Source organism: Cervus elaphus, chromosome 32 (genome assembly GCF_910594005.1).
Source record: "Cervus elaphus chromosome 32, mCerEla1.1, whole genome shotgun sequence".
Classification (NCBI taxonomy): Eukaryota; Metazoa; Chordata; class Mammalia; order Artiodactyla; family Cervidae; genus Cervus; species Cervus elaphus.
Genome location: NC_057846.1, coordinates 27,550,357 through 27,576,506, shown reverse-complemented (window position 1 = coordinate 27,576,506; position 26,150 = coordinate 27,550,357). Strand labels below are relative to the sequence as shown.

Genomic DNA, 26,150 nt, shown 5'->3' with positions numbered 1-26,150 from the left:
AGGGGTGGGTGAGTGTGTGTAAGAAGTTAAATCCAGGGGGAGGCGGGGCAGTGGGCAAGAAGCTAAAACCATGGGCTGTAGCCAGCCAGGCTCCTCTGTCCATAGGATTCTCCATGCAAGAAAATTGGAATGGGTTGCCATGCTCTTCTCCAAGGGATCTTCCTGACCCAGGGAACCTGCATCTCTTGAATCTCCTACATTGGCAGGCAGGTTCTTCAGCACTGAGCCACCTCAATTCAGTTGCTCAGTCGTGTCTGACTCTTTGTGACCCCGTGAATCGCAGCACACCAGGCCTCCCTGTCCATCACCAACTCCCGGAGTTTACTCAAACTCATGCCCATCACGTCGGTGATGCCATCCAGCCATCTCATCCTCTGTCATCCCCTTCTCCTCCTGCCCCCAATCCCTCCCAGCATCAGGGTCTCTGGGAAGCCCTAAATCCAATGAGATAACACTTAAAGCAAAGTGTACGATACTATCACTCAAGGAAAAGGCAGGGGAGACCTGACTTTGCAGCTCACTGTGTGGAGACAACTTCAGGGTTCCCTTCCACAGGCAGCTCACCAGAAGGCCACTGAGCTGTGGCTAGATGATATTTAAATTTAAAAATAGCTAGCAAACTTTACTCCCCTTGAGTTCAACAAAACCTAGAGTAATCACGTTTGTTAGCTTGTTTTAACTCATTGAGAAAAGTAACTAGGATATAAAAGAACTTAAGACCAAGCCACTGAATGGCTGCCAGAACAGGCAGTGATAAGCCAAACACTTAGGTGGCAGGAAAGGGTTACAGAGGTGGCCGAAGGGCCATTTTCTGGAAGGAGGGTTGATGCAGTGGAGAACATCCCACAGGACAGAGCTAGGCGCAATTACTAGAAACTACAGTGAGCCAGATTTTGACTAAATATAAAGCAAACTTCCTAATGTCTAGAGCTGTCCATGGTCATCATGGATTGCCAAGGGACACAGTGAGCTCTCAGCATCAGAAGCAGGAAGCTTGGCGTAGCTGGGTATTGGGCTCAGAAGAAATCCAAACACGATTCTAGTCTATTCTCCCCTCAGATGCCTGAAACACCTTCATGTCTCCACTGACAAGCGTCACCCTGATTCTGCATAAAACACCTGTCATCCACTGGTTTCTGTAACAGGGATGTGTGTGCCCTAAGTCACTTCAGTCGTGTCCGATTCTTTGCAACCCCATGGACTGTAGCCCGTCCGGGTCCTCCGTCCATGGGATTCTCCAGGCAAGAATACTGGAGTGGGTGGCCATGCCCTCCTCCAGCGGATCTTCCCGACCCAGGGATCGAACCCGCATCTCTTATGTCTCCTGCATTGGCAGGCGTGTTTTTCACCACTGGCACCATCTGGGAAGCCCCACAACAGGGATAATGGTGGGAAAGAACTTCTCTACATGGAGCCAAGATCGTCTCCTCTGCAGTCCCTCCATTGCTGCTCTCTGGGACTATAACGAGGTTCTCTAAACCCTGGGCCATATGAGAAGCCCTCCAATACTGAAAGATACCACATCATTAGAATCCTTAGGAAGACTGTTCCTACCCTCCTCATTCCACTCTGGGCAAATAACACATTGAGAAACCTGTACCAGGGAATTTCCTAGGGGCACAAAACCCAAATCCCTGTGAGTGGATAGAGTTCCAGCAAATCACACTCAAATGAATACTACGCAGTTACTAAAATAATACATAGGTAGATGACATTTGAATATAAAATAGGCATACAAAATAATGGTGGGTAAAAAGGTCAGTAAGAGAAAAAGCATACTACTTATGATTATAAAAAGGCATATTATCACAAATTAGAAGTGAATTTGGAATGATATAAGTATAACTTCATCTCATTAGGTTGTTTCTCTAAGAAACTGTTTAACTGTGTAACAATAAAAATCAATAATAATAAAAACAATAAAAAGTTATGTTCTCTCAGAATGTTCACAGCAGTGTTATTCATAATAATAAAAAAAGTAGAAACAACCCAAATAACCATCCACTGATGAAAGCATAAGCAGTGTGGTAAATCCACAGAATGGAATATTATTCTGTAATAAAAAGGAATGAAGCACCAGTATCTGCTATGAGTTGGATGGACCTAGACAGTGTTGGTCACTCAGTCGTGTCTGACTCTTTGCCATCCCAGGAACTTTAAAAGCCCGCCAATCTTCTCTGTCCACGGACTTCTCCAGGCAAGCATGCTGGAGTGGGTTGCCATTTCCTTCTCCAGGGGATCTTACTGACCCAAGGATTGAACTCGGTCTCCTGCATTGCAGGCAGATTCTTTATCGTTCCAGCTGCCAGGGAATGAGGACTGGGTAATAGGTAATGGGTTTCTTTAGGGGCTGATGAAAATGTTCCTTATTAGATAGTGGTGAGAGGAGCTCAACAATGCAAATACACTAAAAACACTGAAATTTACACTATAAAAAGGCTGAATGGGGAATCTTACATTATTTTAATTCTGTCTCATTAAAACTATATTTAATGACAAAATACATATCATTATATATATGCTATCGATTTTATAAACTATATTGACATCCACAAGTACTTTATACTATTAGAAGACTGACGATATTGTACCTAGTCATGGGTACAATGTACAAGAGGCCTGGATTACTAAAGAAAAAACTAAAAACAAAAGTGCTGAAATTAAGAATTAGTCATTCCTGTGCTTAGAACCACTGAAACATACAGTTAAATATGGTTAAAATAATATGTTTTACATTATGTGACTTTTAACACAATAGAAAACATCTTTAAAAAAGGAATGACTCATTCTTTCTATTATCCAATTATTAATTTATTTACTGTGTGCTTACTTGGTCCCAGAAACCATATTAGGTGCTGTGGATACAGGGGTGAATGAGATGTGATCCTCGCCTTCACAGGGCTCCTGGTCTAACAAAAGAGCTTGAGATGAGACAAATAATCACTTGCATAAATATAAAACTTGCATGTAACACGGGGAATAAGGTGGAAAACTGGGTTCCATGATAGAACATAACAGGCAGCCCTGATTTAGGTGAAGAATGGGGCAACAGCCTCCTTGAGGAAATTACATTAAATGTGAAAGCAGGAAGATTGGAGACTTAGGCAGGTTAACAGCGGGGATAAGATCCCCCAGGAGGAACAGCAGTGAGAAAGTCCTCAGGCAGTAAAGCCCTGTCACAGGTGAGGAGGAACCCACGAAGGCTGGCTGGAATCAGAGGGAGGTGAGCAAGAAGACGACTGTCACAGAACCAGGATGGGAAGGAAGCAGCGGTCTGTCCAGGCAGGACTTTCCAGGGATTCTCCCTCCCTATCCTGGGTACTAAACGAAGCCATCTGAGAATTCCAGCAGGGAAGTAACATAACCAATTTGTGTCATAAAAGCATCACCCAACTCCCTCCATGGAGGTGGGACTGGAGAAAAGCAAAGAGGAACTTGGGAGACCAGCTAGCAGGCTGTGAGGGTAACGGCTCAGAACAGGGGGGTGGGGGTGGAAAGGAAGAGAAGGCATTTTCAAGGTCAATTTGGAGCTTTGGAGGTCATCGCGTATTCTATTTCACAACTCAAATGTACACATGTGGGGGAAAATGTCTTCTGGAAAGGCCAAAGCACAAAAAGTAGAGACTACTTTGCCAGAATCCCAGCTAGACTCATTAGCACCTATCCAATACTAACCCACACCCTACAAAACACTTCAAGCTGCTTCTGAAAGCCCTGAAAGTTTTCTGTAGAACTAACACTTGAACCCAAATTATCCCTAAGCTTCTTGCAAGGTTTTTTTTCTTACCAGCAAGTTTTCAGAGTGTCAAAGAAAGCCTGACAGTGAAGTAGAAACAAAAAGTTCACTGTGATGAATACAGGTAATCCTTGATGTCCTCACTTCAACCCAACTGCAAACTAGCTCAATCTTGGAACATTTTTTCTTTCTGATACAGGAACCATTCTGGGAGAAGAACACCCTGTTTATCATACGCTCTATTAAAGGCTTTAGTTAAACACACACACATACACACACACATCGAGAGAAAAATGTGCAAAGCATTCCAGATTATTCATGGGCATCTGTCTCTTTACACTGCACTCCAGAGACTAAAGTGGAGCATACAGACTGTGATGGATATCATGCAGTTTACAGAGTAAATGAATGACTTTCATTATAATAGGAAAACAACTGCACATTATACATGCATTTCCTCTCCTCTTAAAATAAATCCCTGCTACCCACATGGTAAACACACGTCAAACCTACAGATAAACTTCGTGTATACGCCTCACTGTTCATCTAACACATGAAATCATACAATCTAAGGCAAGACACCTATTCAACACCCCCAGAATATAATCGAAGCCAAAACCAAAGATGAATATGACCATCAATAATTATGCATTCTACAACACAAGCTCTTCAGTAGTATTCTCCCCTTTTTCATTTATACTGTGAAAACCAGTTTTGTACTTAAAAATGGGAAATCAGGGCTTCTCTGATGGCTCAGTGGTAAAGAGTCTGCCTGCCAATGCAGGAGTCATGGGTTCGATCCCTGGTCCTGGGAGAACCCACATGCCACGAAGCAACTAAGCCCATGCCCCATAACTATTGAGCCTGTGCTCTAGAGCCTGGGAGTTGTAACTACTAATGCCCGTGTGCCCTAGAGCCCGTGCTTTGCAACAAGTCACCGCAATGAGAAGCCCACACGCTGCAACCAGAGAGTAGCCCCTGCTCACTGCAACTGGAGAAAAGCCCATGCAGCAGTGAAGACCCAGCACAGCCAAAATAAATAAATATTTTTTAAATGTAAAATGAAATTTTCAAAAATATGCAATCACTATGTTGTGTAACAGGAACTAACACAGTGATGTTGTAACCTGCACCTCAAAACAAACAATCTCATAGGAAAAGAGATCCAATCTGTGGCTATGGGAAGTGGGGTGGCTGGGGGAAGATGGTCCAAAAGTACAAACTTCCAGTTATAAGATAAGTGACTACTAGGGATGGAAAGTATCACATGATAAATATAATTTATACTGCTATATGTTATACATGAAAGTTAAGATGATGAATTCTAGGAGTTCTTAGCATAAGAAAAAGTTTTTTTCTATTTCTTTCATTTTCTATAAGATGATAGGTGGTCATTAACTTATTGTGGTAATCATTTTATGATGTATGCAAGTCAAATCATTATACCATACACCCTATACAACACCATGTGTACATTCTATCTCAATAAAACTAGAAGAAAAAAAAACTAAAGACAAAAATTTTTAAGTGTTTTTAAAATATAAAATAAAATGATATTGTTTAACCTCAAGGAATGGTGTCATCATTTCTATCTTTATTGCTGTTAAGGCCTTTGGCATCTTTGAAGTTGTAATGACATGTTACAACACATCATACATACACAACTGCCTGCCAGCATCTCCAATGCTCCTGATCTTCTTTGGCATCTTGCGTGATAAGACTCAGCTCTTTGAAGAAGCCTTCCCTGACCCTTTATGGTAGAGTGGACCCCCTATCCACTGACCTCTCTGCCCACTGTCCTGTGTACACATTCTTCTCTAGATTTACAGGTGCCTCAACAGACTTTCAGAGAAGGCAATGGCACCCCACTCCAGTACTCTTGCCTGGAAAATCCCATGGACAGAGGAGCCTGGTAGGCTGCAGTCCATGGGGTCACTAAGAGTCGGACACGACTGAGTGCCTTCACTTTCACTTTTCACTTTCATGCCTTGGAGAAGGAAATGGCAACCCACTCCAGTGTTCTTGCCTGGAGAATCCCAGGGATGGGGGAGCCTGGTGGGCTGCCGTCTATGGGGTTGCAGAGAGTCAGACACGACTGAAGTGACTTAGCAGCAGCAGTAGCAACAGACTTTATTTTCTTAGGCTCCAAAATCACTGCAGATGGTGACTGCAGCCATGAAATTAAAAGACGCTTGCTCCTTGGAAGAAGAGCTATGACCAACCTAGACAGCATATTAAAAAGCAGAGACATTACTTTGCCGACAAAGGTCCATCTAGTCAAGGCTATGATTTTTCCAGAGAGCTGGACCATAAAGAAAGCTGAGCACAGAAGAATTGATGCTTTCAAACTGTGGCATTAGAGACGACTCTTCAGAGTCCCTTGGATGGCAAGGAGATCAAACCAGTCAATCCTAAAGGAAATCAGCCCTGAATATTCATTGGAAGGACTGATGCTGAAGCTGAAACTCCAATACTTTGGCCACCTGATGTGAAGAACCAGCTCATTAGAAATGACCCTGATGCTAGGAAGGATTGAAGGCAGGAGGAAAAGGGGACGACAGAGGACAAGATGGTTGGATGGCATCACCAACTCAATGGACATGAGTTTGACAGTCTCCGGGAGATGGTGAAGGACAGGGGAGCCTGGCGTGCTAGAGTCCGTGGGGTCGCCAAGAGTTGGATACGACTGAGCGAATGAACAGCAATTCTTCAGACCAGGGCCTTCCAGGACATAACACAGAACCTTTCACAGGAAAGGTTGTCAAATACTTGTGGAATGACTTGAATGAATAAACAGACTGGATCCACCCAACCTCTGTAACTTTTAATTTTTTCCACCTGCACTCTCCTAAATGTTAATAACTCTCAAATCAATGACATTTCAGACAACTTCCCATTCCAACCACTCCCTCCCCAACCGCTATTTCTTTCTGTTTCCTGACAGGTGATTTCTGGTTTGAAGTACTACACTGCTTACGGCGTGTTTATGAAAACTAGTTTGAGGAACAAGTGACAATATTGCTTGCTGTTCAGGTTTGCACACACGGTTTTATAAACAACCGGTTTGAATAGATTAGAAAAGGCCTTGACTCCCTAAATTCACATTTCATAGGAACAAAAAAAAGCACCTGATATCATGTCACCCTAGTACTATTGACATTCACATCAGACATCATTTTTATCAAGAGCTCCCTTCATCAGGAAAAAAAAAAAAAAAGGATGCCCTTGGAAAGGGCAGAGAGTGCATGAGCTAAATTCCTCACTCCAGAATAAATTATTTAGCACCACTTAAACCCTGAAAGCTTTGAGCCATCTATTTTGTGGTTTATGGCACTCTCCTTTAAGTTTACAATTTCCCGACTGTGATGCAACAATGTAATTGCACAGTGCAAAATCAATACAATTGAATTTTACTGTTGGAACTGACATTATGTAGCGAACTAAAAGATTTTATTCTTCCCCTGATGTGAGACAATTGTAAAACTTGCTTTTACAAAGAGGCACTTAGAAAACACTCCAGAATTTAGGAATAAATTTTTCCTCCTGGACTTACTGCAAAGCAATGGCCCCATGTCCTCAATAGGAGCCCTGGGGCCTCTTACGTCCCGCCCACTCAGCTTTGACTTCGTGGTCAAGCGCCTAGGTTTGGAAGAGATCAACCAGCCAAGGCAAGGCGCTGTAGAGGCAGTAACAGGACACAGCCAGTTGGCTGCTGAAACAGGTTTTGTCACTAGTTTAGGGTTTTTATCGGGAACGTCGATCACCTTTCTCGCTCTAAATTGTATCACTAGTACAACTATGGGTAGGAAGGTTTGGTACCGGAGTCAGTGTTGTCAGTGTTATTTAACTGCAATGACCTGGAACCAGTCGCTTTTGTTGGGTTGGTAAGAGCTGCTGTTGTTCAAAACACACCAGCAGACGATCTGTAAGTTGCAACCCACTGGAAAACGCAAGAAGGCGGAAGGACAGATAATACGTTTAGACTAGAGCGAACACGGATCAGCTACTCGGCCCAAGGTCCACTGCAGTTGACAGACAGCCTGAAGACGCAGAAGCAGAAGGGCGGGTCTCAAGCCTTAGATTCAACAAGCTTCCCGAGTGCCTTCAAAGCACCTGCACCTAACTCGCTTCCCTGCACCTGTCATTAGGAAGGCTTGTTTCTCTTCCCACTGCTCAGAGCAACCAACAGGGGGTAAAAAAATAAAAGGTTTTTTTTAAAAGCAGCAACCTAGTGCTAGACCAGAAGGGAGCGTTTGTCAGCCTATCAGCAGCCCCATTACTCAACAGACAACTAGGGTTCCCTCCATCCAGCCCTCAGTCCACCGCGCACCCCCCAAGGACAAGAGGTTAGATCCAGCAGCAGCCAAGGCCAGGCCTGGGCGGCAGCTCCAGGAAGCCCAGCCTCCCGGCGAAGCGGGAGATGCTCGGGCGCTGCCTCCTGCCTCGCTCGCTCGCTCGCGGTGCGGGTTCGGCCTGCGCCGGGGCGGGGAAGCCGAGCCTCCCGCCCGCTCAGCATCCCTAGTCCGCCCGCACCCGTGGCACCCACCTTGGGCGTGCGGATGTGCTCCATGGCAGGCCCGAGTCCGCAGGTCCCGGGCTGGCGCGGCCTCCGGCACCTGCGCGCTTCCACAGCGCGGCGGGAGGGGCGCGGGGAGGGGGCTTCGCGCCCGGGAGGGGGCGGGCCGCGGGCCTGGCCCCGCCCCCAGGTGCGGCGGCGCCCGCGCGAGGCCGGCGTGCGGGGCCCCGGGCGCCCGCGCGGCCCTAGAGCGCGCGGCTCTGCGCTTCGGCCACCTGCGCCCCCAGCCGTCGCCGCGCCCCTGGCCGGGCTAGGGTCGCGGGAGCCAGCGCCGCTGGCTTCCCCTGAAGAAGGCCAGCCGGCGCAGGACTGTGGGGGTCACTGTTCCCCGAGACACAATGGGGGCCTTGTGTCGGGTGTGGCCTCTTGGAGGACAGAAGGGGCCAGGCGCTGCTCCACACCGCCCATCGGCTTCCTTCCAGAGCGTCCCGGCATAGGTGGGACTTCAGGGTGGGCCTGGAAAAAAGGCTGCCGCGAGCACTCCAGATGCAGTGTGGCCTCGTGGGCTCTGACTGTTTCAGCACAGCCGGTAAGGCACTAGGGACGAGGCTGGAAATGTAGCAACGGTGTTTGCGCCCTAGAACGCGCTGTTAAGTCAGGCATCTCACATCAACCTGTGACTTCACTGTTGGAAGTGACGCTCTCCCCTGGCACTGAATTGGGTTCTCATTTGGCATCCTCACTTAGCTCTAAAGGACCTGAAAGACACAAAGCTTCCATTATATAAGGGCTTCCCAGGTGGCTCAGTGGTGAAGAATCCCGCTGCCGATGCAGGAGACACGGGCTGGATCACTGCATCAGGAAGATCCCCTGGAGAAGGAAATGGCAACCTATTTTAGTATTCTTGCCTGGAAAATGCCATGGACACGGGCACCCGGCAGGTTATATATAGTCCCCTAGGGTCTCAAAGAATCTGACAGGCCTGAGCACATGCACACACACACACCCCACATCCATTACAAGGTATTAGTTTTTTCCATTTATGAATTTGGAAAAGTCAAAGAAGAAATTTGCCCCACTCCCGCCTTTTTTTTCTTGCAAACTTGTGTGTAAAGTTTCACCATAACTAATATTTCACAAAACTGTCCATAGTTCTTAGAATAATATCTATCCAATTTTTTTTCTAGCTCATACTCATCTCCCTTTCTACCTGGCTTGTAAATTCTTTAGCTAGAGACATTGATTGTTTATCTCTTTTTGTCCAGTACATCCTAGGCACATTGCATTGCAACCTTCCAAATAGATGTTTACTTAATCAGTACAGTATTGCACCTGTTTTTAAACTTCCGGGTCCCCTTCACATACCTTTTATCATTTCATCCTCCTCCCACTCTGGGAAGCAATTAGAACAAGTTCAGTAAACTGATGTTTGCATATGGCAAAACTGACCCAGGGTATAATTTCTTCCTTATTAGAAAAACAACAAGAGTAGTGTCAGGAGCTCTCTGGTTTCCCTTCAGCCTCTGACTTTGGGCTCCTCATTTATGAAATGAGAAAGTCACCAGCCTACATAATCTCAAAGGTAGCTTCCATCTCAGAATTCCATTAGTGCTAGGAATTCTATATCCATTCTGAGGGGATACATTCTGAAAGAGATAATAGTCTTGGAATTATGTGATTTCAGGGTTTTTCTGTGTCTTATAGTGACAAATTTTTGCATATAAGTCTTTTGGACCTTACATATTAGCACAGTTGTTTTAAAGCACCCAAAACACAAATTGGTGAGTAAAAAGATATAAATCTGAACACTATAAATAGCCTCAAGCTAAGAGAAATTTCCAGGTTGGCTCACAAAAACAGCTTCCATTCATCATCGCTATAAAATCAGCATTAGGTGAAAAATGAGTCAAAAATTCCATTCCATTTATTAGGATAAGTTAACATAGAATAGGCTAGAAATAAAAATAGGGAAAGAAACCTCAATAAATAAGTAAACATTTGGGTTTGATCTAATAGTTCCCTGAGGAATCCCCTTTGATTTGACCCCCAGCCCCAATCGCTATCCGGCTTATTGGATCACAAGCTGTGTTGACCCCAGTCAGCCACACTGCACTTTCTGATGCTTAAACTGCCTCCTACCCCCATGTTTCACTGATTCTCTGAACCACCAGCTGGTGGGGCAGAAGAAATTGAACAAAGCAGCAAGAGTTGGAGGGTAGTGGGGAGTGAGAGAAGAGACTACATCATTGAAATGGCTGACTATGTTGATCTGAGCTAGGGCAGAAAGTGAAACCAGCTATTCGTTTAGTTAAAAACACTGATATGAACCACTGATGGTCATGCACAAGGTACCATGGCAGAGGCTGGGAAATTGAAGGGAGACCCAGAGGAGGAAAATATGAAGTTCCACAGCAGTGACATGGATAACACGAAGGAGCTGAAAAGTAGACCGATAAGATGGCAACAGAGCATGTGGAAATGCCAAAAGTAGCCTCAGGGGAGATTGATCCACTTCCTACATTTGTCATATTAATTATACGGAAAATAATAAGTGAACTCAGGATCATATACTTAATTCCTCAAGTATGATACTGGTGTGTTTGTGGTGAACCACAGGCTGTTTGGATAGACGTTACCCCTCTGTGTCTTCACAGAATAGAATCTCTCCAAGACCTCAACTGTACTGTGTGCTACCAAACTTCTCCTGGAGAACCTCTTCTTAAGAAGTTTTTATCACACAGATATTCTAGTTACAGATAATACTACTATTGGAATTTTTAAATCCAAACTTGATATTCACTGGGAACTTTCCGAAAATACTGTGATCTTCAGCGACCCGAGGAGATTTGGAGACATATCAAACACTTGAAAGACGTTTTCCGGAATTCTTACATTTCTCCTGAGGCAGCTAAAACTTCTGATTTGGAGTGAAGCCAAGAGCTCTTTCCTCAGGAGGGTAGTATTGCTAATGATTACAGACTCAGGAAAATCCTATTCAGCACTAATAAGCCCCAGCTGTCCATGAGGATCTGAGTAGAGGAGGGCACCCATCTGTATAGAAGCCGAGTTTCAGCTTGAAGCAGGCTAGATACCCAGTAGGATCAAGTGAGAGCTACATCTGGGGTTCTGCAAAGAAATAGCATCCTCACTTCCAGGATTTTTATAAAGTCGTTGATGCCAAATACCAGTGTCTTCTTTGGCCTTGCTCTATGCCAGATGTAGAGAACAAGCGCTCTGTGGATTGCAGGCAGCTCTGCCCTTTTTCTAGGGACCAAAGGGGAACCTCTGGGCCAGCATGGAAGGAGTGCTAACTCTGAACAGGCAAGGTTTTAAAATAGAATGTTAGGCCCAGAACCACCATGCTCCCTTGACATCAAGCCCTGATGCTAAGATATACTTTTCATTTTGATCCCATTTTCATCTATAATAAGTTTCCTTTAGATGGAGTTAGATACATGTGTGGGGCAGGTTGATAATCATCACAGGCTCCCTAATCTTCAGACTTTTGCAAGTATCCATGCACAGTTCAAATTTTTGTAAATTCAGTAGGTTCATCAGCTTCTATGAAAGTATTTGCAGTAATTGCAACAGAGCCCTGTGGGGACAGGATTCTTTCTGCCTGCCAACAATCTGGAAGCATCTGAGCCCCAGTTCCAGTCCACTCAAGACTTCCCTGACACATTTTGATTAGTGAAACAGAACATTAGAAACATTAGAGATCAAAAATAAATAGAATTTTTAAATAAAATGTGGTGTGACTCTGTATGAAATATTATATGACCTTGAAAGTTTTTTCCCAAAGGATATTTAATGACATAGAAAGATGCTCATAGCAAAATTTTAAGCCAAAAAGCCAGATACTAGACTGTATATAGAGTGTGATCTGAGTTGTTTTTCAAAACGAGTGTGTATAAGTGGATAACCCACAAGGAATACTGTGTGGCACAGGGAACTCTGTCCAGTGTTATGTGCAGCCCGGATGGGAGGGGAGTTTGGGGAGAGTGGATACATGGATATGTATGGCTGAGGCCCTTTGCAGTCCACCTGAAACCATTACAACCTTGTTAATTGCCTATCCTACAATATAAAATAAAAAATTTAAAAGAAAGAATCTGAGACCCTAAATGACCATGTGGAGGAGACCTTCTTAACATCCTGAAGCACGTGAATCAGGAATTTTATGTACCAGATTTTAAAATCATCATTGTTTTTAATAGTCAAAAAAAAAATCTTAAAAAAAAAAATGAGTGTGTGGGTATGTGTGAAAGTAATAAGAAAAAGTATAGGCATAACAATAAATCTGGGTGGTGGATTTTGGGTGATTATAATTTTGGTTTTTTATAATTTTTACAAATATTTACATTATATTTTAATAATTGCAAAGAGCGTGTCCTTTAAAAGGTCATTTCAAATAAAAATAAGTAATAATCAATAAACATGTCATAGTGTCAAGAGTTAAAGCAAATTTTTTTGTGGAGAAAATTTTAGTTTACTTTTTAAAAAAAAACTACTGAAGAATTAAAAGACCTTTTAAGTGTATACTTCCTAAAATTTCAAGTCAAAGATAATCTTTCTGAAAAATAATCATTTTTCAAGCATAAAATTGGGCTTATTTTCCATGAGAAAACAATATCCCAAATGTGCATCAATAGCTGGAAAAAGAAAAGAGGAGGGCACTCCCTCTTGAGCCATCAGGATTTTGGCAATGATATTTTTACAACCAAAAAAAAAAAAAAAAACCCAAAAGATTTTTCTATGAAGTACAATCCAGCTTTGAGGAGGGTTCTGTGGTGCTTCAAAGCCAATGTTCTATAAAAATTACTTATCTTTAACTTTTAGTAAAAATCTGAGATGCGTCTTTGGTGTTTGGGTCATACATAATTAATAAAACCTTATCTTAATCCCCCTCTTTTTAAAATTTAGATGCAGATGCTAAATACTGACAAAATGCAGATGAACATAGACCTTGTAGCCAGGACAATTTGAGATTTTTAGTAAACAGATAAAGAGTTGTTCTTGGATTACATGAAGGTTTCTTGTGGAGATAATGAGTAATTTTGAATGCTGGCCCTGCAAGGAAAATTTTCCATCTCTTCTTTGGCAGGGAGAATATTTTTGTAAATAAAAATGGTGAACAAGATTAAAGCGAGATGGTGAACTAACAAGGATCTGACCTGGATCTAACTTGCTGAGCAGCACCTGTGTTTGCTTTCAGATTCGGCAGATATGATTGGCTGTCTTGCCATTGTAAAGACCTGCTTCAAGAGCTTGAACAGAGCAGACAGAGGAACCTGATCAGCTGTCCATAAAACCGATCACGTTTATTTTCAGTATTTTGTTCCTGACCACTTGGTCACTTTTCAGAGTCTGCGTGAATAATCAGCAACTTATGAATGAATGATAGTCCAGAAGTCATACTGTAAGAAGTTGTTAGGTGCTCAGATTTCACAAATGATGACATTTCTGGGTCGTTCCTCAGAAGGTTCTGCAAACAATGGTACTAATCATCCTACTACTTACACTGTATTGCAGTAGTCCCCAACCTTTTTGGCACCAGGGACCTGTTTTAGGGAAAACAATTTTTCCATGGACCAGTGTGTGGGGAAGAAGGCTTTGGGATGATTCAGGCGCATTACATTTAAGTAGTGAATAACATTTGGGTCAACATGAGTTGTGTTGTGCTGCACTTGGTCACTCAGTCGTGTCTGACTCTTTGCGATCCCATGGACTGCAGCCCGCCAGGCTCCTCTGTCCATGGGGATTCTCCAGGCAGGAATGCTGGAGTGGGTTGCCATGCCCTCCTCCAGGGGATCTTCCCAACTCAGGGATCGAACCCAGGTCTCCCACATTGCAGGCAGATTCTTTACCATCCGAGCCACCAGGGAAACCCTCAACATGAGTTAGGTATCCAGAAAAAGGAGTTCCTAACTGATCCATTGGAGAAGGCAATTGCAACCCACTCCAGTACTCTTGCCTGGAAGATCCCATGGACGGAGGAGCCTGGTAGGCTGCAGTCCGAGGGGTCGCTGAGTCGGACATGACTGACAACTTCACTTTCACTTTTCACTTTCATGCATTGGAGAAGGAAATGGCAACCCCCCCCAGTATTCTTGCCTGGAGAATCCCAGAGACGGGGGAGCCTGGTGGGCTGCCGTCTATGGAGTCGCACAGAGTTGGACATGACTGAAGTGACTTAGCAGCAGCAGCCCTTGATCCATAGAAGCTGTGTTTGCATTATCAGTTACAATACATACTAATTGAGGGGCTATTTCAAAAAACATAGGATTTAGGGAAAACAGTCTATTCACAATAGCTGATGGAGCTCTCCAATAAGCAGGGTTCTCAAATTCGAGAAGCTGATCCACATAAGAGCATCGGCCTCTAGGGCCAGACTGACTGGGCTTGAATTCAGGCTCTCACACTTATGCAAGGAATAAGCCTGGGAAGTGCTTAACTTCTCTGTGCCTCAGTTTCCTCACCTGTAAAATGGGAATTAATGCCTGGATTGTTATGAGGAATCTAGGCATAGTGAAGTCAAAGCAACTGGAATACTGCCTGTCACCTGTAAGCCCTCAAAAACCCCCTCATCCTGGGCCCAGGTCCTCCTTCAATTCACTTCTCATTTCTAACTCAAAATAGGCAGAAAGGAAAACACAACAGTTCTCACTAATAGGCACTAATGGTGTTTGGCGGGGGGGTGGGACAATTAATTCATAGTGCAAGTCTGACCCACAGACCATCTGTTATCCTTGATCTCTGGGCACTAAATACCCATGGAACACCCCACTCATTGTGGCATTCAAAAATGGTGTCCCTGAGGCTTCCCTGGTAAAGACTCAGTGGTGAAGAATCACCTGCCAATGCAAAAGTGATGGGTTCTATCCCTGACCCGGGAAGATCCCACACACTGCAGAGCAACTAAGCCCATGGACCACAGTTACCCAGTCAGCGCTCTAGAGCCTGGAAGCTGCGACTCCTGAGCCCACGTGCTACAACTACTGAGAAAGCCCACTGTGCCCTGGAGCCGGGCTCAGCAACAAGAGAAGCCACTGCAATGAAAAGCCCAGGCACCACAACTGAAGACCCAGCACAGCCAAATATAAACAAAAATGGTGCCCCTCCCCAACAATATTTACAAATCCCCCCTCACTCCAAATGCCCACCTGAGTTAAGAATCACCGTAGATACTTACCACTTACTTTAATAGAAGTCAGTTGAAGTTTAAGGGGAAAATATGGAAAGGGTGGTAGATGAAATAGACAATGGTGACGTTAATGACTACTGTCTGTTGAGCCCTTACTATGTGCTAAAGCTCATAACAGGCCCATAAGGAGAAGAAGAAATGAAGATTTTAAACATTAAATGACTAAGCCGGGTCACAGAGGTGTCAAGGTGATATGGGAATTTGAATCCATGGTTCTTTTACACTGTATCTTGTGCTCTTGCTTATCCACTAGGTAGCTTACTGCTTTAAGTCAGTTAAGCTAAGTCAACTGACCCTCAGAACAGCTCCGTCAGTTTGACCAAAGACCAGATTTTGAGCAACATTAACATACTCGTCTACACATCTATATGGTAGAACTTAAGCATGTTTTTGCTCATCCTGAGCCCTGGACTCTTGACTTAAAGGTCAGGTGGAGTTCAAACAGTTTGTAGAAAAATATAGATAGCAATACCTGTAAGAATTCCTATGAAATTCACAAAGATTGCAAGGAGACTAACTGAATTCTCAGTCTATAAAGTAAGAGGAGTGTAAGTCAGAAATCTCTGGGTCTTTCTAGCCTGTGGATATGACTTCCACTGGCTCATCTCTCCATTTGCCCAGACAGAAATTCCTGTCTCCAGTAATGTTCTCCCCAGGCATGTCTAGACATTCCTAAAGCCTTGCTGGATACACCCAGGAACACCTGTTCTCAAGCTCCACTCCAGCCTCTGTCTTATGAAAACCCCACCTGGGAGATACCTCTTTATTGCCATTGATACTGGAGCTGTCAGTTTGAAGATTAATATGCATGCCAAGGGATTCATTTCCTTGCACTTCCAAACTGACCATTTGGAAGGGCAGGGGCCTTGCTGGGTTTCCCACAGAGGTGGTCAGGATGCCTCTCTTCCCAGTTCCAGGTCACATTTTTCTGAATTGCAAAGCAACTCTGCTTGAGTCCAGAGTCCACAGAATTTCTCATAAACTCCTTTAGTTTGAGGCTCATCCATCTTTCCTTTGGGCTTCCCAGGTGGTGCAGTAGTAAAGAATCTGTCTGCCAATACAGGAGATGCATGTTCTATCCCTGGGTCAGGAAGATCCACTGGAGGAGGAAATGGCAACCTGCTCCAGTATTCTTGCCGGGAGAATCCCATGGACAGAGGAGCCTGGTGGGCTACAGTCCATAGGGTCACAAAGAGTCAGACATGGCTGAGCGACTGAGCATGCATGCGTGCATCTTTCCACTGGTACTCAAACCTGGCTGATGAAATAATATGTCAGTCATGATTTCTGCTGTCCTTGCCCCTAAAGAAAATAAAAGCAAAACCCCTTATTTTGGTGGCTAACTTTATGTGTCTGCTGACCAGGCTGTTATCCAGTTGTGGGGTCAAACAGCAGTCTACTTGTTGCTGAGAAGGCAACTTTTTTTTTTTTAGCTGTGATTAACATTTAATTCAGTAGACTTTGAGAAAAGCAGATTACCTTCCATAATGTGGGTGGGCTCCATCCAGTTAATTGAAATCCTTAAGAGGAAAGACTAAGGTCCCTGAAGAGCAAAAAGTTCTGTCTCCAGGCTGCCTTTGAACTCAAGACTGCAACGACTCCTGCTGGAATTTACAGCCTGCTGGCCTGCCCTGAAGATTCTGGACTCCTAACTCCACAATCACATGAGCCAATTCCTCAAAATAAATCTAGACCTAAATACAGAGATACCATAGATATAGATATGAAATTGATATAAGGAGTACATATAGGATGATAGGATATCTTCATAGGATAATAGAGTAGAGGATAATAGAACATATACCGGATATTAGGATTACAAAAGTAACATATAACTATGTGTGTGTATATATGTACATATCCTGTGATATCCTCTGTACATTAACTATATATGTATGATATCTTCTATACATTTATTATATATATCTCCTATTGATTCTGTTTCTCTGAAGAACCATGACTAATATACTTATCCTCTTACAGAGGATCCAAAGGTACTCAACCACAGCAACTCAAAAGATGCTCAGAGACTGCACCTGCTTGCAAGGTCAGAAAATCAGACATTGATCAATGACCACCCTGAGGTCCTCTGAAGCACTGTTTTATGTCACAGGTAATGATTTGTAGGAGATTGAAGGTGAGTTAGGGGCTCAGTCTTGGTTTCTCTCACCCAGGGCAAGAATTGCTAAGGGGATCCCCCGCACTGGCCTTGCACCGTGTTGTTCTTCCCCACCCAGTGGGCATGGTGTAACGGCTTCTTCAAGAACCTTCCTAGCTCTGCGATTTGTACTTCCACCACTACTATAATTAGCTAACCTTTATTTCCTCTTTCACCCAGATGTCAGCTGGGATATGCTCACTCTCTGAGATCAAATTAGCTGGAACCCGCAGTCCAGGCCCCATGCAAGCCCACATTTCTGCAGATTTTTTTTTAATTAAATTTAGTTATATTTTTATTGAAGGATAATTCCTTTACAGAATTTTGTTGTTTTCTGTCAAACCTCAATATGGATCAGCCATCAGTTCAGTTCAGTTCAGTCACTCAGTCGTGTCCAACTCTTTGTGACCTCATGAATCGCAGCACGCCAGGCATCCCTGTCCATCAGCCACAGGTACACATATATCCCCTTCCTTTTGAACCTCCCTCCCATCTTCCTCCCCAATCCACCCCTCTAGGTTTATACAGAGCCCCTGTTTGAGTTTCCTGAGCAGTACAGCAAATTCCCATTGGCTCTCGATTTTATATATGGTGATGTAAGTTTCCATGTTACTCTCTGAGTACATCTCACCCTCTCCTCCCCTCTCCCCATGTCCATAAGTCTATTCTCTATGTCTGTTTCTCCACTGCTGTTTTGTAAATAAATTTTTCAGTACCATTTTTCTAGATTCCATATATATGCATTAGAATACAATATTTATGTTTCTTTTTCTAACTCACTTCACTCTGTATAAAAGGTTCTAGGTTCATCCACCCCATTAGAACTGACTCAAATGCATTCCTTTTTATGGCTGAGTAATATTCCATCGTGTATATGTACCACAACTTCTTTATCCATTCATCTGTCAATGGACATCTAGGTTGCTTCCATGTTCTAGCTATTGTAAATAGTGCTGCAATGAACAGTGGGATACATGTGTCTTTTTCAATTTTTCTGCAGATTTTTACATGAGGAGGAAAGTCAGTGTGGGCTTTAGGGTCCTATTGCCTCTCTATCATGGCTTGTCATCTTAGACTTGTAACTCAGTTTTTCCTCTATTTCTTCATAAAACATCTCAGATCAAATATTTGAGATGATATATAATAATACTAAGGATATATTTTTTTTAATTTTTAGGGTTGCTTTTGGCACATCACCCAGCACAGTACTACCAATCTGAAAAAACATATCAATGCAGTGAATAATATTTGAGACATGAATTATTCATATTCATACTTGAGATATGAATTATTTCCTTACATTTCCTTTTACCATTATCTTTCCTCCCACTACTCAAGTTCCCTTCAGAGGAGGTCAGATAAAAATTAGACCCCAAAAGCCCTTGAGTAGCAGTGACTTAAGCTGAGAGCCACAATACCTGGAAAAAAAATGATTTCTCAATTCCAAAAACTGAGCTTTAATTATCAACATCCAAAGCCCGAGGGAGAAAAACATAAAGTTTACCCTCAAACAATATATGGCGAAGAGAAAGATGAAGAGTCCCTATTCAGCCACACAAGAGGAGGATGAAAGACTTTTCCTGCCATGGGAAAGAACTTCAAAGGGGAGCGAAGAGGCGGAGGGTGAGTCTGTAAGGGTTTGGTGTTTCGCCTCCCACCGAGGCTGAGTCCACGTGGTGAAAACAACGGGAAGTCCAAGATGGGTTGAGAGAACCCAAGGAGGGAAAGAACTAGCTTTTCCCTCTCAAAGCAAAGCCTGGGAAGCCTGCGAGTCTCTTAGAGGAAGTAGCACCAGCAAAATCTGAGAGACGCCCAGACAGTTGGCCCAAGAACAGCCTCGGGGGCCGCCGGGGTTTCATGGGAACAGAAGCAGAGGACTACGACAGCCCCCGAGAGCGGGGTGAGGATGACACCCAGGTCAAGGGACCTGAAAGGAGTCTGGGATCTCCACCCCAGTGAGCAGGACCCAGAGGGGCCTGCATGGAACAGATCATCAGGAGGGTTATTGGGAGAACAGTGGTCCCTTGAGTGCAAGCAGGTACATCCAGAGGCTGATGGGAGAGGGTGCAGCTCAGCAGCATTTCAGAGACGGACACAGGCTGACTGAGGACCCAGCATCCTCTTCTCCTGACCTGGATGATTGTTAAAGTCTGTTCATTCTGGAACTCAGGTCATTGCCTGGGCAGAAAGGAGGAAAAGAGTTGAGGAAGCATAGGCTATGAGTGAGGGCAAAATCTCAAGTGGCACTAGTGGTGAAGAACCCGCCTGCCAATGCAGGAGACATAAGAGACGTGGGTTTGATTCCTGGGTCGGGAAGATCACCTGGAGGAGGGCACGACAACCCCCACTCTAGTATTCTCACCTGGGAAATCCCATGGACAGAGGAATCTGGTGGACTACAGTCCATAGCATTGCAAAGAGTTGGACATGACTGAAGCAACTTAGTATGCAGGAAATGATGGAATTGATCACCACCATCTACGGAGTTCTACCCTAACTGAGCTAACCCTGAATCAGATTATTTTTGTTACTGTTCATTAAAAAAAAAAGGACACACAAAATTTAGTTCTTATAGGGAAATGATGTTTCAATTTTGCATACCTGTGCAATATATAGGGAAGGTTTATAAAATTTTTACTTAAAACTTCAGGCATTCCTGCTGCTGAAGTGCCAGTGCATTCACCCCAGGGGTTCTCACTGGTCCTTCAACCAGCCTTGCTTCTTACGTCTGGTTTTCTCGCTTACATTCACTTCTGTACTCCTTTCCACCCAGTTTGCCTTGGGAACTCCAAGTTCTGCTTCTGCAGGGCGCAGAGCAAGTCAACACCAACCCCTACTCTCACCACACAAAAATCAGTGAAGTCTAGGACAACACAAAGATTCTTCCTATGGAACAAAATCCATCCCTAGAAGTCACTTCGGTGATGAATGGCATCTTCCTCCTTTACAACTATGTTGGACACGACTGAAGCAGCTTAGCATGCATGCAGGGAGAAACGCTGGGCTGGATGAAGCACAAGCTGGATTCAAGATTGCCAGGAGAAATGTCAATAACCTCAGGTATGCAGGTGACACCACCCTTATGGCAGAAAGTGAAGAGGAACTAAAAAGCCTCTTGTTGAAAGTGAAAGAGGAGAGTAAAAATGTTGGCTTAAAGCTCAACATTCAGAAAACTAAGATCATGGCATCTGGTCTCATCACTTCATCGCAAATAGATGGGAAAACAATGGAAACAGTGACAGACTTTATTTTGGGGGGCTCCAAAATCACTGCAGATGGTGACTGCAGCCATGAAATTAAAAGACGCTTACTCCTTAGAAGAAAAGTTATGACCAACCTAGACAGCATATTAAAAAGCAGAGACATTACTTTTCCAACAAAGGTCAATCTAGTCGGAGCTATGATTTTTCCAGTAGTCATGTATGGATGTGAGAGTTGGACTATAAAGAAAGCTGAGCACCGAAGAATTGATGCTTTTGAACTGCAGTGTTGGACAAGACTCTTGAGAATCCCTTGGACAGCAAGGAGATCCAACCAGTCCATCCTAAAGGAAATCAGTCCTGAGTATTCATTGGAAGGACTGATGCTAAAACTCCAACACTTTGGCCACCTGATGTGAAGAACTGACTCTTGGAAAAGACCCTGATGCTGGGAAAGATTGAAGGCAGGAGGAGAAGGGGATGGCAGAGGATGAGATGGTTGGATGGCATCACTGACTCAATGGACATGAGTTTGAGTAAACTCCGGGAGTTGGTGATGGACAGGGAGGCCTGGCGTGCTGCAGTCCACAGGGTCACAAAGAGTCGGACATGACTGAGTGACTGAACTGAACTGATGCACCAGTAATGTGCTAGTTGCCTTTTGTACCTCACCTCACAATAATTCAAACAAGAAAGCTGAAGGAGGTTCAGAAGGAAAATAGAAAGAGACATAGGTCAGAAATTGGCGTGGGCAATATTCAGACCCTGCCTCCCTATTCTGAAATCCTGCATTGTTAGCCATTTTACTGCAAATATTCCTAGTCTTTGCTTAGGTACTTGGTTAACATCCTTGAGGTTGAAGTCTTGATCACGCCATTTCTTCCAAAGCCTTGGCTTCCATCCAGCCTGCTTAGCCTGATTTACTGGTTAACAAAACGGCTGACGGCTGTGGACTGTGTCTCCAATCAGAAAGTGCATTGTTTGCCTTCTCACTTTGGCAACTTGCTCAGTGGTACAGTCAGCCTCACTGCCTCTGAGGCCTGGGGGAGTCTTTTAATTCCCCTCTGATGAGAAAAGTCATTTCCTGCTCTGAGTTTCAACTGAAATTTGATAGTGAATATTTCCTGTACATCTCTCTGGGAGTAGTAGCTAATGGGTGGTATTATTGTTTAATCTTTTTATGTCGCCCCCTGTGGACTACCAGCATCAGCCAGAGCAGTGTTCCTGTAGCCTCCCTGGAGGAAGATGACTCCACAAGGGAGTGGGTTTACGCTGGGAACCACAAAATAGAGGCGGGAAGAGAGTTGCGTAAATGTACGGAATCTCACAAAATACTTTGCCCCAGGCTGAAAAAATTGTATGTTCAGAAATGCCTAACAACTCCTGAAAAGTAGACTCTTCAAATAAGGAAATGGCAACCCGCTCCAGTACTCTTGCCTGGAAAATCCCATGGATGGAGGAGCCTGTTGGGCAACAAGCCCATGGGGTCACAAAGAGTCGGACACGACTGACTGACTTCACTTCCTCTTCCAAGAAGACAGAAGAATAGAACACGTTGCCTTTAACCTTGGCGATCCAATGATCATTACGAATTTCATCTATTTCAAGATCATTTCACTCTGAAAAATTAAGTTTTGAGTTTTTGAAAACAATCTTAGTTAGAAAAAAAAAAATCCTTCATGAGTTAATACACGGTGCTGTGATAACAGTCAAGTAGATTAAGCTCAAACCCAACTTGATTAATTTCTCTGTTTTAAAAACTCTATCAGTTCAAAAGAACAGCGTGTATACTATCTATGGTGAAACAGATCACCAGCCCAGGTGGGATGCATGAGACAAGTGCTCTGGCCTGGTGCACTGGGAAGACCCAGAGGAGTCGGGTGGAGAGGGAGGTGGGAGGGGGGATCAGGATGGGGAATACGTGTAAATCCATGGCTGATTCATATCAATGTATGACAAAACCCACTGAAATGATGTGAAGTAATTAGCCTCCAACTAATAAAAATAAATAAATAATAAAATAAAATAAAAAATAAAAACTCTATCAGAAAGAAAAAAAGAAAAGAAAAGAAGGGGGGGAAAAGGAGAAAAAGGGAAAAAAAATAAAAAGAAAAAAAAGAGGAAAAAAAAATAAAAACTCTATCAATTCTAACATAAAATAAAAATTAAATTTAAAAAACCCATATTTACCCCAGGTAGGCAAGCTTTTTTAATAATCAAGAATGAATGTAATTCACCATAGTATTAGACTGAAAGAAAAAAAAAACCCTCTCTTTTAAAAAAGCTAATTTTCTTTCTTTATTGGCTGTGTTGGGTCTTCATTGCTCTGCAGGCCTTCCTCTAGTTGCGGTGACTGGGGCCCACTCTCTAGTTTCAGTACACAGACTTCTCACTGTTGCAGCTTCTCTTGTTGCTGAGCGCCGGCTCCAGGACACGCAGGCTTCAGTAGTTGTGGCTCCCTGGCTGTAGAGCACAAGCTAAACAGTTGTGACCCACAGGCTTAGGTGCTCCTTGACGCGTGGGATCTTCCCGGGTCATGGGTCAAACTTGTGTCTCCTGCATCGGCAGGCAGATTTAACCACTAAGCTACCCGAGAAGCCCTGAAAAAAACCTTTTAATATCGTCTCAACAGATACAGAAAAATCATTTGACAAAATCCAACATCCATTTCTGATTAAAAAAAAAAACTCTCAGCAAACTGGAAATGGAATGGAACTTATCCATTTGATAAAGGGCATCTACAAAAACTATAGCTAATGTCATACTCAGTGATGAAAGACTGAAAGTTTTCTCCCAAAGATCAGAAGCAAGTCAAGGATATAACTGTCCTTATTACAGTAAGCATGTCACAGTATAGACAAGGAGCAAATCATCACATTGATCCCGTTAAACTTATACAATGTTATATATTAATTATATTTCAATAAACTGGAAAAAGTTTTAAATTAAAAATTTAAATTTAAAAGTTTTAAATTAAAAAATTTGAATAGGCACTTCAAAAAAGATATATGAACAGCAAATAAGCACATAAAATTTGCTCAAAATAACTAGTCAATACAGAAATGCAAATTAAGACATAGTAAGATACCACTGCACACCTATAAAGAGTCAGACATGACTGAGCGACTTCACTTACTTACTTCACAGCTATAAAAATGGCTAAAATTCCAAAGATTAACCATACCACATGTTGGCAAAGACGTTGAGCAACTAGAATTCTAACACACTGCTAATGGGAATGTAAAATGGTGCAAATGCTTTGGAAAACAGTGTGGTAATCTCTTAGATAGTTAAACGTTTACCTTCCATTTGACTCAGCCATTCCACTCTGTTAGGAAATTTAAAATGGAGGAAGTCTTGTTAAGGCTTCAGAAGCAGGAAAGCAGGCTTCTGACCTACCCAGACACTGCCCAGATTCCGTGCCTGCGTGCAAGCGTAGCGAGTCAGGCAGCACTTTAGAAGAGAAAGGGAGTGGGTCTCAGAATTCTTGAGCTCCTAGAGGTCTGTTCAGTCTCCCAGGGTCTAACAAAATCCTGTAACTCACAAGGTGAAACAAACAGCATTGTAAAAGTTTAAAAAGCCGCATTTTTGGAGTCTTGCAAGAGTTTGGCTGTTACTCCGAACTTGATCCAGAATGGCTACTCTGATCTATGTTGATAAGGAAAATGGAGAACCAGGCATCCATGTGGCTCCTAAGGAAGGGCTGAAGCTGGGGTCTGTACCTTCAGTCAAAGCTTTAGATGGGAGATCTCAGGTTTCAACACCATGTGTTGGCAAAATGTTTGATGCTCCACCAGCTTTACCAAAAACTGCCAGAAAGGCTTTGGGAACTGTCAACAGAGCTACAGAAAAATCAGTTAAGATGAATGGACCGCTCAAACAGAAACAGACAACTTTCTCAACCAAAAAGATTACTGAGAAGACTGTTAAGGCAAAAAGTTCGGTTCCTGCCTCAGATGACACCTATCCAGAAATAGAAAAATTCTTTCCCTTTGACCCATTAGATTTTGAGAGTTTTGACCTGCCTAAGGAGCACCAGATCGCACACCTCCCCTTGAATGGAGTGCCTCTCATGATCCTTGATGAGGAGAGGGAGCTTGAGCAGCTGTTACATGTGGGCCCCCCTTCGCCTCTGAAGATGCCTCCTCCGCTGTGGAGTCTAATCTGTTGCAGTCTCCCTCAAGCATTCTGTCCACTCTGGATGTTGAATGGCCACCTGTTTGCTGTGACTTAGATATTTAAATTTCTTAGCACTTTATAGTTTGGGTATGTATTAATAGTTTGTATTAATAAAGCAATTCTTTGTTTAACAGAAAAAAAAAGCCGCATTTTTGTGTACAAACTGATGACAATATCAATTTTCAGTCTGGGATTATAAATGTGAGCCCCCCAAGCTGCAATTTGAAGTCTCTGACATGACGTGGACACATTGCCCTGGACATTTCCCAATTGGAACTCCACATTGCTGTTAACCAGGGATTTTCCAGGGCTGTTTAACTCTGGCTATTGTTCAGCCCAATTTGGTGATATATATGCTGTTACTTTTCTCTATTGTTTTTATTTCTCTTCTCTTAATGACTGTATGTTGTAATTAAGTCAAATAAACCTCTATTAAATATCAAATTTGTTTGTTGTATGTGATGAGAGTCGTTTCTTTTGTTAAAGAATCCTTCGAGCCTAAAACATAAATAAAACTTTCAAGAAAACACAGTCCCAGGTATTTAACCAAAAAAAACAAAAGCGTGTGTCTATACAAAGATTGGTACATGCATGCTCATAGCATGCTTATTTATAACAGGCAAAAACTAGAAATAACCCAAATGTCCATTGCCAGGTGAGTGGATATAGAAATTGTAACATAACCATACAATTGAATACTATTCAGCAATTTTTTAAAAAATGAGCTGTTTTCTCATACAACATGTGTGAATGTCAAAATACTTATGCTGAATGAAAGAAGCCAGACTCTCACCCACCCACACACATACACACAAAGACTAGACACTGTATAATTCTATTTATATAAAACTCGAGAAAATACAAATTAACTTATAATGATAGAAAGCAGAACAGTGGTTGTCTGGGGACTGGGAGGGGGGTTAGTTGGAGGAGGGTAGAGAGGAAAAGAGTCAGAGATGACAAAGGGCACAGGGAAGCTGTAGGTGGTGATTCACTCTCTTGATTGTGGTGAAGTTTCCATATACGTCAAAACCTATCAAGCTGCAGAACTAGTCAATTACAATTACAGTAGTGCTAGTCAATTACAGCTCAGAGAAGCTGTTATACAGAATCCCTTTTAAACAATTTTGATTTATTCAATTATGGAAAATCTGCCT

At 43.1% G+C, this 26,150-nt stretch overlaps 2 protein-coding genes across 2 annotated transcripts in view; one reads left to right on the top strand and one right to left on the bottom strand.

Moving 5' to 3' along the window:
- The window catches only part of MTMR7 (myotubularin related protein 7), a 96,173-nt gene extending 87,755 nt beyond the window's left edge, over positions 1–8,418 (bottom strand). The window contains exon 1 of the mRNA XM_043893745.1: positions 8,283–8,418. Within this exon, the coding sequence (XP_043749680.1) occupies positions 8,283–8,306 (24 nt within the window). The 5' untranslated portion in view covers positions 8,307–8,418. The remainder of the gene's footprint in view (positions 1–8,282) is intronic.
- A 15,990-nt stretch (positions 8,419–24,408) lies between these two features.
- On the top strand, positions 24,409–25,136 carry LOC122687968 (securin-like). The gene has a single exon (XM_043893730.1). The coding sequence runs from the start codon at positions 24,449–24,451 to the stop codon at positions 25,046–25,048; it is 600 nt and encodes a 199-aa protein (XP_043749665.1). The 5' UTR covers positions 24,409–24,448; the 3' UTR covers positions 25,049–25,136.
- Positions 25,137–26,150: the final 1,014 nt, after the last annotated feature.

Coding starts and splice junctions, on each gene's coding strand:
- LOC122687968 (XM_043893730.1), top strand. CDS start 24,449: ATGGCTACTCTGATCTATGTTGATAAGGAAAATGGAGAACCAGGCATC.